We start from the raw sequence: 14,795 nt of genomic DNA, 5'->3' as shown, positions 1-14,795 counted from the left end.
AAAAAGACTTCCCCCAGAGCATTTACAAGCTAAGCATCATTGTACTTTGGAGAACTGGGCCTTGGTTACTAAACCAGGCTACTAAAAATGAAATGCAAGTGCCGAGTATCACACGGACGGTTAAATGCATCTTCCTGGAGCGATTTATTTCATGCCAGTCCTGTGTCCGTGCAACCCACAAAGCAGTGGAAGCGTTGCTAATGCTGCTGGACAATAGCCTGTGGTTTGGCAAATTCTCGTCTGGCACTGGTCAGGTCCCGAGGGTGTTGGACAAGAGAGGTGCAACCTGTACTGATGAAGAAAATGTAAAATAGAGAAGGGCTGCACCATGTAGTCTGTAATATTTGTCATATTCAGCAGCAAGACAACTGACTCACCCTTTGTACAACATTTTTGTAAATAACAAGAAATCCTGTGGCACTTTATAGGCTAACAGATATTTTGGAGCATAAGCGTTTGTGGCCAAAGACCTGCTTCATCAGGTGCATGAGTGGTGGGCATTCAGAGGAGTATTTAAAGTGGAGGGTTCCTCTTTAAATACTCATCTGAAACCCCACCCACTCACACATCTGATGAAGCGGGTCTTTGCCCACGAACGCTTATGCTCCAAAATATCTGCTCGTCTATAAAGTGCCTCAGGACTTCTTGTTGTTCTTGAAGATACAGACTAATACAGCTACTCTGATTTTTGCAAATAAATCTGACTAACTTCAGGCTATAGTTTAAAAAAAAAACATATGACTAACCTTGCTTAGTGTGAAATTTAGTGCTTTTAATTATGTACCTTCTACATATCCATTCTTCATAATCTGGCATGAAGTGGAAAACAGGCCCCATTAGAAAGAAATTCCCAGGAGCAGGCAGCATTTGGGCAGCCACCCGGGAAAGATTCAAATGCCACCCAGCTCACTAGCAGCGTGCCGGAGCCCGGCAGCTTCTACAGGTCTGCGTGCACACAACACTTATTCTGCACGTGGAAAAATTAGAAGGAGCATTGGGCAGGAGGTTTCATTGTTGAATCACCACCACCAAAGACAAACTCTGACACCTAGGGTGATGTGGACAGGGGACAAGTGCCAGGGTGGGGATCCTATAGTGAGGTGGGGGAGGAGATCATGGGAGTGTGTCTGAAGATGGTCTGGCTGGTGGGCAACTCCCAGGACAGGGGAGGGGGATGACGGGAGGGTGTCCCAGTGGGTCAGGGAGGGTGAGGCTTTGGCGGAGGGGGGCAGGTCCCGGAGACAGCAGGATGATGTGGGACGGGAGTCTTAAAGGGTGGGGGGGGTCCTGGCTGGGCGCAGGCCCCAGAGGGAAGGGGTGATGTCGGGAGAGGTCCCAGTGGATGTGGTGGGTGCGGTTAAGGGGGCAGGTCCTAAGTGGGAGGGGGGGTCCCAGAGCGTGGGGGGCTCCGGTTGGGGGCAGTTCCAAAGGGGGCGTGTCCCAGCTGATGGGGCGGGGCTCTGGGCCTGGCCGGTGCAGGTCACACCTCCCCCAACCTCCAAACGCGGGACTCAGCGGGTAGGCCAAGACTTCCCCCATCCCAGTAGAGCCCCGCCCCACGGCCGCCTCCTCCGCCTCTTATTGGTTCTGCACAGTGTCCGTCATATCCAAGTTTTGCCCTGCCGGTCCTCACTCCCCATTCGCCATTTTCACCATCTGTCTCATCTCGGTGTCCCGCCCCCCCCATCCCGCCTTCTCGGTGCTCGGACTGGTCGGTTATGAGGTCATCCTTGCCGTCGAAGCTTTCTTATTGGCTGTTCTGCTTGCCACTTTTCAGACAGCAATGTTAGGGGGGCGGCGGCGGCCATTTTGGTTACAGAGTGAAAGTGACGGGAGCCGCGACGAGAGTGGGAAGCGGAGTGCCGGTCCGTCTCTCAGCCAGTCCCTCTTCCCTTCCCTGCCCCACCATGTCGGAGAAACTCGGCACCGACAGCCGCTCCGAACAGACCGGCGACGAGAAACAGGTGAGGGGCTGAGTTTGGGCGAGACAGCTCTGCGCTGCACGTTCTGATTGGCCATCGGCGGCGCCTGTGACCGCATGGCTGCGCTCTGGTTGGCTATCTTACTCGTCCGTCTCGCTATTTTTGCTTGGTAATTGGCTGAAGGCCTGACGGGGTGGTACTTCCGGGCGGGTGGTGTTAGTAGGCTGTTAGCTAGGAATGAAGTGCCGCGGGAGTGGGCGCTTAGGTGGTGGATTGTGGGATATTGTGGGTGTGGGTGGAGGTCTCTGGGCCATGGGCGACGCTCTTGGCGGGACAGGGTGGGTGAGAGGGGGTTGTGGGATATTGGGGGGTGTGGAAGCTTCTGGAGCGTGGGTGCAGTCGTGGGATGGGGCAGGGCGGGTCAGAGCAGGATTTGCGGGAGTTGGGGGAAGGCGATTCTGTTGAGGGGCTGGTCTGGGGTTGGAATCTGGGCCTGGGGTGGCTCCCTCTGAGGCAGGGGATTATGGTGGGGTGGGGGGAGGCTGTGGGAGTGCCAGTTGGGAGCTTGGACTTCTGCGGGGATGTCGGGGCAGTGGTCCTGAGTGAGCTTGGAGGGCCTGAATGTTTTGTGTCTACACCTGGGGTCATGTCAGCTGCATTCGGGGTGGACCTCTGCTGCTAGATCAGTCTAAATGTTGTGTGTGGACCGCAGCTTAGGTAAAAGGTCTCTGTGAAATCATGATTGCAGATGCGTGAAATCAGAGTGACATGGTGGATGAAATAATACCTTTTCTTAGACCTGTGTCTGTTGGTGGAAGGTACATGCTCTTCAGCCACAAAGGGCACTTCTTTGGGTCACCTGTTCCAACAGGTCATCTGAAGAAGAGCTAAGTGTAATGGAAGGATTGTCTCTTCCACCTGAAGAAGCTTGTCCAATGAAAGGCTCTCCCCGTCGTATCTCTGAGTCTGTGATGTCCTTAGACTAACACAGCTACAACCACACTGCTCACATGAAAGTGAAATTACTTAAAATGTCTCTCTCTCTCTTGCCCACCTCATCAGACCCTGTTAGTCACACAAAGCTGAATGCCCAAATGAAGAATTAAGAGTGCAGGAGTTGCTTTAAAAGCAGTCGGTTTAGTGGCTTTAGTATAAATGTCAGTTCACCTCAGTTTCATGACTTGATTTCTCTTTAAATATTTGATGACAGGTGAGATGAAGGTTCATTAGGATTATATAAAAAGGCTGTTTCAGAGTCAATAGGGGATTTTGCCTTTGGTGTGAAGTGGGAGGGATGTTTTTCTCAAAATATCAGTTTGGGTTTGCACTAAAGCAGCCACTTTTTTTGTAAACAGTTCTGTAGTTATATGTACAAGCTTTTGATTAATTTGAGGGTAATTAATTTTTTTGGGGTAAAGCAGAATTCGGGGGTCATCCAAAAATGAAACTGCAGTAGATGAGAAGAGGTGGCATTATTTTGGGGGATAAAGGTAGCTGTAGTGGAAGTTTTGTATTAGCACAGTAGAAATGAGATGTAGTGAGTAATTGTTTAAAATGATCCCACAAACTGTTCTGCACAAAAAATTCTTGTTCTGCCTTTTGTCTAGGGCACCTTAGCAGCACTGTGTTTAGCTCCCCTGAGTCATCAACTTTCTTAGAGCATTGCCCATAGTGTTGTGAGAGGAACAGCTATTCATACTTATCCTCTTTATTTAAAGACTACATTGTCCTTCCAATTGTTCTTTCCTCTTGATTCTTTTTAAGTGGATGGTAAGGTGACCAAAGAGTATAGATGGAGCTTTAGGGAAAGGAGAAACCTGATTTTAACACTCTTCCAAAATGCCTTGTCATTGTCTGTCCTAGAAATCAGGTATATAGGCATTGGGGAGAAAATGTTTCCCATGTGAAACCTTAATTTTAAATATTAGCTCTTTTCACACTTGGTTTTTAACATAGGGAAATATTTGCTCTCACAGAGTTCCTCAACTTAGAATGTGGAAATGCGTACGACAGACTATGACTTCCCAACCCCAGGAGGCATGGTTTCTCTTAATGACTTGCCAGGAAACCCAAATACCAATCACCACTCTACCATCCAACTTAATTTTAAAAAAATCTAAATATGGTTCCGATGTTCATATGTGAATAATGTAAATCCCACTGAAGTCAGTGGGAGTCTCCAATTAATTTCAGATGTCAGAGGGGTAGCATTGTTATTCTGTATCTGCAAAAACAATGAGAAGTCCTGTGGCACCTTCTAGACTAATTTATTGGAGCTTAAGCTTTCATGGGCAAAGACCCACTACATGCATCTGATGAAGTGGGTCTGTGCCCACAAAAGCTTATGTTAAAATAAAACTGTTAGTCTATAAGGTGTCACAGGACTTGTTGTTTGTCTTTGTTTGTTTTTTTAATTCATTTCAGTGCACTGTGGATTGGGTCCTATATGTGACCAGTTGGGAAACTATATACCGTAAGAGAGCTGCATTTATGCCTTCAAGGGACCAGAGTGAGTTTTTATGGTAGGCAAATGAAAAGTGACACCTGGCCCAGGAATGATACCATCCAACCACTTAAACACCACTGCTAGATCAGTGCCAAAAGACAGAGTTCGTATGATAGAGGAAATCTTTGACCTTTCTACCTGTGATATCAAAAACAGCTATATGGTGTGCAGCCCTGGCTTGTGAAATGCCTGGAGGCTAAAATGGGAACTCTCTTTCTACTACTCTGGCATACACATCCTGTAGAAAAGAAGCCCTTTAACCACGAGTAATGCTCAAATCTAAATTCCTTCTAAGAGCTCTCATCTCTAATGGTTGTGAGGTTGAAGAGCATTCTGGGTAACAGAGCATGCCAGTGAAGGTGTTTAAAGCCTGTTTGCCTCAGAGTTTCTATGGCTATGTCTACACTAGCCCCAAACTTCGAAATGGCCACGCAAATGGCCATTTCGAAGTTTACTAACGAAGCGCTGAAATGCATATTCAGTGCTTCATTAGCATGCGGGCGGCCGCGGCACTTCGAAATTGACGCGCCTCGCCGCTGCGTGGCTCGTCCCGACGGGGCTCCTTTTCGAAAGGACTCCGCCTACTTCGAAGTCCCCTTATTCCCATCAGCTCATGGGAATAAAGGGACTTTGAAGTAGGCGGGATCCTTTCAAAAAGGAGCCCCGTCGGGACGAGATGTGAGACGCATCAATTTCGAAGTGCCGCGGCCGCCCGCATGCTAATGAAGCACTGAATATGCATTTCAGCGCTTCGTTAGTAAACTTCGAAATGGCCATTTGCGTGGCCATTTTGAAGTTTGGGGCTAGTGTAGACATGGCCTATATGCGGTGCTGCCACCAGAAGCTTCAGAACTGGAGCAGGATTAGTACAGGCCATGTGTTCTCATACGAACATCTGGGCATCTTTCAGCTGCACCAGTTATTATCCAAACTACTGCTGCTCCCAGTACAACAGGGATCTGTCAAAACACTAGGCTTTCCTGATCCTACAGTACTGTTTGAATACTAGCTAACTGTCATGCAGCTAAAACCTACTGGCCATCTGGATGCACATGTTCAATGATACAGGTCCTCTGGAAAAGGTGGCAGTCTTGTGTCATGGTTGATTTTGAACAATGGCTAAAGATAAAAAGAATTAAGGGTTGGGCCTTGTGCATGTAGCAGAGAGCATCTGTGCTATGGAAGTTGCCAGTTCTATATTAAAAAAGGTGAACTGCCCATGTGTCCTGCTGTTTTTGGAAGGGAACTTGAGGTCTGATTTCTTCTCTTGCTTATGGGCTAACTGCAATGACATTTGTTGAATTACTGTGGTGTATGCAAAGGGAAATTGAACTGCCTGTATCTAATTTAGCTCTGTGTAGCAGGACATAAGTGTGTGTGGATCTTGGTCATTTACTCTACCTTGACAGGCAGATTGCATCACGCTTTTGACAAGAAGCCATTGTCTCTTCAGTTCAGGCTGCATTGCAGTGCTGCACATTATGCCATTCTGTCCAAATTAAAAAAGCTAATTGGTATTAATATCCCAGCTATGGATCTGGCCACCGATTGAAGTAAAGCACAAAGCTATTGACAGTAATGTGCCTAAGCAATAGTTTAAGGTAGTGTACCCAGGGTAGCAGGAAAGGGTCCAAGTAACAGGAGGAAAAATAGCCTTTACAGCTATGTAGGGAATAGAAGTCTTAGAAATAAACAGTTGAGGGGAGTGGGTGGGATAGCTGAGCGTGTGAGATGTACTGGGCTAAGAGTAACACAGACGGACTTCCTGTTCTGAAACCAAATGCATCTTTGGACTTCACGCCTCTCTCTTTAATTCTTTGTTAGTAAAGAATCACTTTATTTCATGGGGCAGCGTCCATCTGAGTTGCAGTATGCTGAGTCACATGTCCACCTGTGTCTTCTTCCTACAAAAGAGGACTTCATTAAGACAAGATGCTAAATAAGTCTCCATTAATCCTAACACCATTGCAATGAATACTATAGCAGAAAATTACCCCAGAATACTTGTGGCTAAAGTTCCACAGCCAACTTCTTAGTAGCTGTCTGTTGCCTTAAACAGATCAGGTATTCACTGGAACGTTCCCAGTTGGACAACAAATTGCCAGCGTCTCTACCCACCACCTGCCATTCACGGAGCATTCTTTAGTATACCTGTCTGTGCTGGGCCAGACACACATCTTGCCTTTTAGCTTCCAAGCCGTTCCATCCGTACAACCCACTTTCTCCAACAGACTGGAGAATAAGATACACATGCAAGTAGGAAACACTGTTTCTACCAACTGTCTTCAATATACTGTTCACTTATGGGCCCCGAAAGCCAGTCGGCCTCCTTCTCAAGCCCCCGTGGACTTAGATCACCAAAATACACATTCTTTGCTGGCACCACCAACATTCTGACTTCCTTCTGTACTTCTCTTCTTTCGTGGCTGGATCACGCCTGTGATTGAGAGATTGCAGTGTCTGTCTGTGACTCATTCTACCTGAGACCATGAATGATGAACAGTTATGTCTGGATTTTGAGATATTGTTATGCCTGCCTTCACTTTTGGTTGGCTAACCTATTAATTTGCAGTGGCTTCTCAAAATGTTCTGCCTCTCCTTCCAAGGTGTTACCTGGGAATGGAGCAAACATTACAGGATGGTGCAGGCCAGCAAGAGAGTTCCATTTAAATGGTCCATGCAGCTAAGTTCCCAGTGTGTGTGGTCTTGCTTTTCTGGAATTGATGACAACAGTGACCAGCAGAAATGGAGGTTTCTGGAAGGGCCGAGTGAATGCAGCAGACCCGGGATTGGCAGCTGACCCAGCCCATCAGGCTGCTCTCTAGAGCGAAAGACTCTAAGTCCATATCCTAAACAGGCCAGTGGCTTCTGTTGTAAATCTTTGAAGAATTTTAGAGACCACTGAAATGCCCTTCAGTATCAAACTTTTCAAGAATAACAGCCCAGCAAGATTTCTTAGGACAGACTGTGCCATTCTGTTTCTGGTCACCAACCGTTGACCCTAGATCGTAATATGCAATATAGTGCTAGGAAATGGAATTCACCGTACTGGTTAATTCATATTCTTAGGACTTTTATTCCACTGAGTTTGTTCTCAGAGCTGTATTTAAAAATTCTGAGACACGTTCAGTCTGTTTCTGCTGACATCCATCATCTGCCTAACTCATGTATGCATAGTCCTCTTTGGTTTGCTTTAAACCCAATTTAAAAATAGGGCTGGGTTAAGCATTCTTCTGGAGGACAAAAGTATATAACCCTTCCATTCCTTTTTCATCATTTGATTGAAGGAGGGAGGGTGTCTGTTTTTGTTGTAATTCTGGCCTGCAGTGTCTTCCATGATGTAACGGCAAGTGCACCGCAAGCAGCTGTCAAACGTCCTCCTCCAGTGTGCTGAGACAAATCATTGCAGATGGCATTACTTTTGAAGCCATCGCAAACATTTACTCTTGTTCAGCACCTTCTTTACAACAGGCCTGAAACTGTCACTTAAACAGCAGTCAGATAGTTACAGACCTTAACTAATTTTTGAGGGTAGGAAACTGATTTTTCTTAATTTTCTCAACTCAACTTTCACTTGTCTGCTTCAGCAGTGTTCCATCTACATATTTCCAAGCAAAGATGTCTTTGAGCTCACCCATAACATGCCTGAGCCTAACCACGAAGGTCAAAATTTGCCTCTTCTCACTAAAATGTACATGGTCTAATTGGATGGATTTTGTCCTGCCCCTTTTAGCAAGAGGGAGTAATCTGGATCAAAATCATGGTCCCTCTCTAGTCAGAGAGAGTCTTGTTTCTTACATCTCTGTGATCTTGTTGTAGCTGCAACTCTTTGACAGTAATCTTTTGACACCTGCATACCAACAGCAATTCTAAGATGTTTGGCTAGTTAATAGTCTTGAATATGTTATTTTTTTCCCCTTTCTGTAAAGTATTTAAATCTTTGATTCCAGCAAGGACACAGAAAATCTCAACCCTGTTTTTACCTCACTAGGTTTGTGACTAGGCTATGAGGCTTTGGGCCAATGAGAGTGAGAATTTGTCACAGAACAAGTTAATGACACTTTTTGATCATCTAGAGATATGTGCTTTTCTGACACCGGGCTGACCTTGCAGCCTCTGATACTGGATGGCATAGGTGATTGATAATGGTATTGGAGTTACCAGTTTAAGTTTGGTCTTGGTTGAAACTGACTTAAGTCGGCATTGTTTGTTTTGTGTGACACAAGTTGGGAAAGTCTCCATCCAGTTTTTAGACAGGTGTCCATGTTGCAAAAACCATCACGTGAGGGATTGGTAGAAATCTCCGCAAAAAGGCCAAAGACCCATAGATCTTCAGGCTAGAAAAGATAACTAGTCTGACTTTCTCAATCCATAAGGCAAGTGAGCGAGTCTTGGATGATGAAAGAACATCTGTTCTCTTACGCATACAGGATAGCTTAGGGTAGTCTCTGATGTCTGTGCTGTGTGGAAGACCTTCTGTCTTTGTCAGCTGCCTACATGCCTTCTTTAGCATTATGGAATTCCTGTCATGAGAAAATATGCACTATGCCTCTTTCTACTGCACACAGGATGTTTAGTGATTATGAGAGAGCAATTGTGTTAAAACAACTATATTGAAGCATCACTAGGAATGTGGATGCATTGGATACATGTGAACAACTACTCTGTGTTGAAGCAGCAGAACTCGATCTCTGTGACCTGCCTCGTGAGCTATTCTGGCATGTTACTTGCTCTTGTGTATAAAAGCTTGGTTGAATTTCTGGCTACAACCCCCTTTGGCTCAGCCAATTGGCAGCTACTGCATGGAAAGGTGAGAGTTACAGATGGTGTCATGCTTTACTGATGGGAGTTGATGTGAAACTGACGCCTCCCTGGTGAACCTTGCTGCCCCAGTTGAGCTTACATCCATGAACAAGAGACATTGGTATCGATCACCTGATCCATTTATCTGTCTGCTCACCCACAGCCTTTCTGAGGAAGAACACTCCCACTATGGGTTTAAAATTGGGCTTACAGTGTTCTTAAAAGCTTATGCATACTTTGGCCACACCTCAATTGCCAATACGCATTAGACTTGTAGTTACAGGCCAAGTATTATATAAGTAGATTTCAGAGGTAAAATTAAAGGTATCTTCTTTCATAGGGCTGAACAGCCTTAATCTGATTCTTGTTTTTCAGGATACACAGGAGAAGGAAGCAGTCGTCCCTGAGAGAGCAGAAGAAGCAAAATTAAAGGCCAAATATCCTAATTTAGGACAGAAACCAGGAGGGTCTGACTTCCTAATGAAAAGACTGCAGAAAGGGGTACTTAACAATTCAAATGTTCTCTTATTGGAAGCTAAGCATTATCATTGCCAGATGGTGTAAAATGCCAGATGGTGCGTGATCTAGATAGTAACCCTTGAACCAGTCTCAACATGTTTAGTACAGACTGTATTGAATGAGGTTTTGATTCAATTTAGGAATAGAATGGTTATATTTCTATCTGTTGGCCAAACCAGAGCAGAGACTTGAAGTTGGAATGCCATTCATATGCAATACATTTGAGTTTTGCTTTGTAGACATTGCTCAGTGGCTTCCCATTTCTCTGCATCGTGACCTGTCATAATTTGGACTCTGATATTTAGAAACTAGTGCACCGACACCTTATGCCGTTGGCCTCTCTCTCGGATCTGCCTTAAAGATTTGGCAGATCAGATATTCCAAAGCTCATATGTGGTTGAAGATAGAAGTCTTAAAGAACAAAGATGCAGAATTAGAAACTGTGGGCTTGATTTTTTCCATTGCCCTGCACCTTATGCAGTCGCTCATACTTGTGCACAGTGGGTGTAGAAATGCTGCCAAACTCAGAATGGCAACGTTTTACACCCACTTTGTATTGGCATATGACAAGTCAAGGTTCACAGCAAAGGCGTATCAGGCCTTGTGACTCCTGTGTGGGAGGAATTGATAAAACTCCTCACTGAAATTCAACAAAGCAAACCCTTGCATTTTGTTTCTAGCTGTAATGTTTTACAATGTTTGGTATAGTGCATGAGCCCCTTAGCCCCTTCGGATTGTAGAATATCCACTGAGAAATTGAAAAATGCAAGTGCTCTGCTCCTTTGTTCATTTAAAATGCACAGACTGTACCCACTGGCTCTGCTTTGCTTCACTAGAGTTAACAAAACTGTTTTCCTTTGACAGCTTTTATTTATCGCCTTTCATCCTGCCAAAACATCTTTGTATGCCAGGGTTATCTCTTGCTGTTGATGATGTTCTGGGAATATTGTTTTAGGTAACAGCCTGCAGAGCAAGCACAAAAATAATGGTTATTTAATGTGTTGGCAGGAAAGCAATGGGATGCAGGGCATTTTTCAACTGGAGTGCAAAATCAGGCCTTTAAGGAGTAGAGGTCCTTTTCCTTGTGTGGAAAGAGCCTGCTTGTCTGATTTTCAGTCTTCTGTGATTGCTTCTGTGAAGTGAAGCTGTACTGCCTGCTTAGGCTGGGACTACGTACAAGTCTTGCCAGCATAGCTTTGCCTGATAGGGTGTGAGAGTTGCTTTGAGTTGGTTTGCTTACAGCACAGCTGTGCCAGCAAAAACCCTAGTGTAGATGTACTTCTGCCAACACAAAAGTGCTTTTGTTGGGAAGGCTTATTTTGCTCATTGAACCTGAGTGAGCTGTACAAGCAAAAGCCCTCTCTGGGGTAGCTATAGTTTTATGGCTATACTGGCAACACTTCTAAGTGCAGACCAGGCTTATCCAATGAGCCTGCACATTCAGGGACACAATAGTGGGCACAGACCAAGCTACTACTTAAATCCAGGAAATGCATTCATGGTTAGACTGACCTTGAATGTTCACAATATTCCAACAAGTATTCAGACAAAGCATTGTTTTGAGATTGTGCTGAGGTAACCTGTGAAACCTCATCCCTCTTTCAGCAAAAGTATTTTGACTCGGGTGACTACAATATGGCCAAGGCAAAGATGAAGAACAAGCAGTTGCCAAGTGCTGGACCTGACAAGAACCTGGTGACAGGAGATCATATCCCGACACCACAAGATCTTCCACAAAGAAAGTCCTCACTTGTAACAAGCAAGCTAGCAGGGTAAACCTGCACTTCTGATGATTTTGGGGTTTGTTGGTTTTGTTGTGGTTTTTTTTGTTTTGTTTTTTGTTTTTGTTTTTTTGCAGGGGCGGGGAGCACACATGGATTGAACTTGGTTGTATTAGGGCTGGGATGATCAGAATTCATGTAGTCATTCAAATACTTACACTAATCAAACAAAAGGAAGGCAAATGAGATGTGTCTGTAGTCCTAGGTGTATGTGTGTGAGCATTTTTACAGCTGGTGATCAGTCAGCTGAGTGGATCCTTTCCATACAAAGCCAGTTTGCTGCCTTAGTTTGCGTGCAATTGAAATCCCTTGACTATCTGAGGAGTCATAGCAGAAGTGTTTTGAACTTTGCCATCTTGTATATGAGCAAGGAAGCTTATAAAGGAGGGGCTGTTGCTGGCTCATGACTTGGCTGCACAACCGGAATGCAGGCTCTGGGATTCTGGTGGCTACTTGGTTCAATGTACTCAGAGGTTTTGTGACTGTAGGGAGGTAATGAAACAATTGGATAGGACTAGGATGATCTGCCAACAAGTGGCCCAGTGGGTATATGTAAACATATTATGCATGAGCTAAACAAATAGTGGAACTCCCAATCAAAATATTAGTGAGAATACATAAAATTAATTAAGCAAAATGAGATTGGTTTTTTTTTAAAAGAACTGTCAAGATTTGCATGTTCAGCTTGGCTGAGCAAATGGAGAACTATTCCATACTCACAGGTACCAACGTGCTTTAGCAAAATTAGAGTAAGCCTCTTGACAGAAGACTCTTCTACCTCCTTGAATCAGCAGAGTTTTAATTTTTCGTTCTAAAAGTGTCAGCATTTTAAAACAACCTGCTTACCTTAGACAGTGATCTAGTCACATGTACAAATGACTATCTCAGGAACTCACATGGCCCTGATCACCGTAATAGCTGAGTGCTTCACAATCCTTATTGTATCAATCCTCACCGCACCTCTGCAACATGGCAGTACTATTATCCGCCGTTTACAGATGGAGAGCTGAGACACACAGAGACTAAGTGATTTGCCCAGGGTCATGATGTCTGTGGTTGATCAAGGACTTGAACCTGTATCTTACGATTTTCAGACTGGAAATAAGGTGTACATTTTTAACGGTGAGAGTAATTAACCACTGGGAATGTTTACTAAGGGTTATGGTGAATTCTTCATCACTGACAATTCTTAACTAGAGAGAAGATATTTTTTTTAAAGTATTTGGTTTGTGAGTTATTTGGGGGAAGTTCTATGGCTTAAGTTCTAGGAGATCAAGCTAGATGATCACAATGATCCTTTCTGGCCTTGGAATCTATGGCTGAATCTATGATTCTATGGCTATGTGTACACTAGGTAGATAAGTCAATTGTAGATACACAGTTCCAGCTACAGCAGTTGTGTGGCTAGAATTGACGTATCTGCAATTGAATTACCTGGCCATCTTCACTGACAGTCGATGGGATAATTTTGCCCATTGACCTCCCTTATTCCTCACAATACGCAAGGAGTACAGGGGTTGGTTGACTAACTCCAATAGGTCAATTTTGTGCATACCTGCCTAGTGTATGAAATTGAATCCTGGAAGATCAACTCTTAGTGAGGTTGATCTTCCTGGGTAATGAAGAGATGGCCCAAGTCCTAGGCTAGTGCCTTAACTAATAGTTGAAATTAGAGAATATTGAGCTCTGTACTACAGCCTCTAGCTGGCTAAAAGGAAAGGATTAGAATGACTGTAAGGCAACCTTGTGGTTTACTGTCTTGTAATTTATAAGATGGGACAATAATTAGGATGCTTCTAAACTCCTGAAGATGCATGAGGAGGAGGACGTCGTCTTTGAAGGTAGACGATGTCAGGATGGAAGGTCACCAGCACTAAGAATCTGGGAAGATGGACTGGAAAGACGCATAACAGCAAACTTGCATTAATGGCGTTACACATTTACTAGCTTGTTTTTCTTTTTGATGCCTGTGTCTGTTTCAGGCCTGAAAACCATGTTGATTCAATGGATGCAGCCTATGGAATGCAAGATCACAACTGCTAATGCATGTCAAATATGATCTTCATGTGGTATAGAACATACAGCATTTCACCTGGAACACAGGATCGAAGTGCATTTCTAATCTTGTAGGCTATTTTAGCAGAGATGCAATACTGTGATGGGTTAAAAGGTTTCTCTAGAACGATAATTTTAAGATGTCAGCTTATAGCTGGCTCAGCTGAAATGAAGCTTGAATCTTTAAGACAAAAATTTAAGATTTGGTTTGGGGCTTTTTTTGTTTTGGGTTTTGTTAAGATGTGGGGTGGGACTGAATCTGTTTAATCAGTTCATTCTGTAGGAAACTGTGTTGCATATCAAACTCAAGAAGACCCAATGAAAGACAACACTTGAAACTCCACAACTGATGTTGATTTTTCTACGTGCGTTCTGTGCTATGCCTTACTTGTAGGGACTAATTACGACCATGTAATTCATAGAAAGATCTGTTTCAGCTGATCATGCTTTGCTGATGATGATTCTAACTGCAACGCATGATGTTGCTTCTAGCTGTCAGGTATTCCTAAGAGTAATGCTTCCAAAAAGAAGTATAAAATCCAAGCTTGAGATATCTCTACAGATAAACATCCATGTTTCTAAGGTTTTTAAATATGTTTTTGTTTTTTTTTTTCATAGTGTTTGGCATAAAAGTTAATTTCACCAGAATGAAACGGAGACCAGGTTCAGGGAGGAGTGGGGAACTCCTCCTTTGTAAATGTGTAACTTTATTCTTTAGTCTCCGTCTCCTCATGCCTTATGTCCAAGTTCCAAGGCAATCTGTGAAAGTTGGGGGGGAAAAGCTATTGGTGTTTTGTATAATCTCCTCAAATGTTTTGCTGTTTGTCCCAGCCATATTGTAAATAGATATGGATCATATATATATATATGTATACATATATAAAAATATATATAATTTTTTACATCTTTTTCTCTATTTTATTCTATGCTTTTCTTAACCCCCAAAAAAAAAGGCAGGGTGGGGGTGTCAGGGAAGAAAGCTGCTCCTGAACCACTGGGTATCTGCCAGCTATTTGATAAGCCTTCATGTTGCAGAGCTCAGTGAAATCTGATTGATAGGAAGAATTCAGGGGCAATTAATGTGTTGAACTACTCCTTCTTCCAAGACTCAAGAAACAGAATATTCTATATATACAGAGGAGAAAGAAATTGTCCTCAAAATACTGGGTGAGGAAAGATTAGGAAATATTATTTTTTTAAAATAAACTT

General features: G+C 43.9%; 1 protein-coding gene across 1 annotated transcript; it reads left to right on the top strand.

The window, feature by feature from the left end:
• Nucleotides 1-1,807: 1,807 nt before the first annotated feature.
• ENSA (endosulfine alpha) lies at nucleotides 1,808-14,488 on the top strand. The gene is made up of 3 exons (XM_074981198.1): nucleotides 1,808-1,964; nucleotides 9,607-9,732; nucleotides 11,356-14,488. Exons 1-3 carry the CDS (start codon nucleotides 1,908-1,910, stop codon nucleotides 11,524-11,526), a joined length of 354 nt encoding a protein of 117 aa, XP_074837299.1. The 5' UTR covers nucleotides 1,808-1,907; the 3' UTR covers nucleotides 11,527-14,488.
• Nucleotides 14,489-14,795: the final 307 nt, after the last annotated feature.

Source organism: Carettochelys insculpta, chromosome 30 (genome assembly GCF_033958435.1).
Source record: "Carettochelys insculpta isolate YL-2023 chromosome 30, ASM3395843v1, whole genome shotgun sequence".
Lineage (NCBI taxonomy): Eukaryota > Metazoa > Chordata > Testudines > Carettochelyidae > Carettochelys > Carettochelys insculpta.
Note: the sequence above shows the minus strand (reverse complement) of the source record. Positions and strands in the feature narration are given on the sequence as shown.

Excerpts from the sequence above, each read along its gene's own strand:
- ENSA (XM_074981198.1), top strand. The coding sequence starts at position 1,908 with ATGTCGGAGAAACTCGGCACCGACAGCCGCTCCGAACAGACCGGCGAC. Across the intron at positions 1,965-9,606 it reads AGACCGGCGACGAGAAACAG|GATACACAGGAGAAGGAAGC; the intron begins GTGAGGGGCTGA and ends CTTGTTTTTCAG. Across the intron at positions 9,733-11,355 it reads TGAAAAGACTGCAGAAAGGG|CAAAAGTATTTTGACTCGGG; the intron begins GTACTTAACAAT and ends TCCCTCTTTCAG.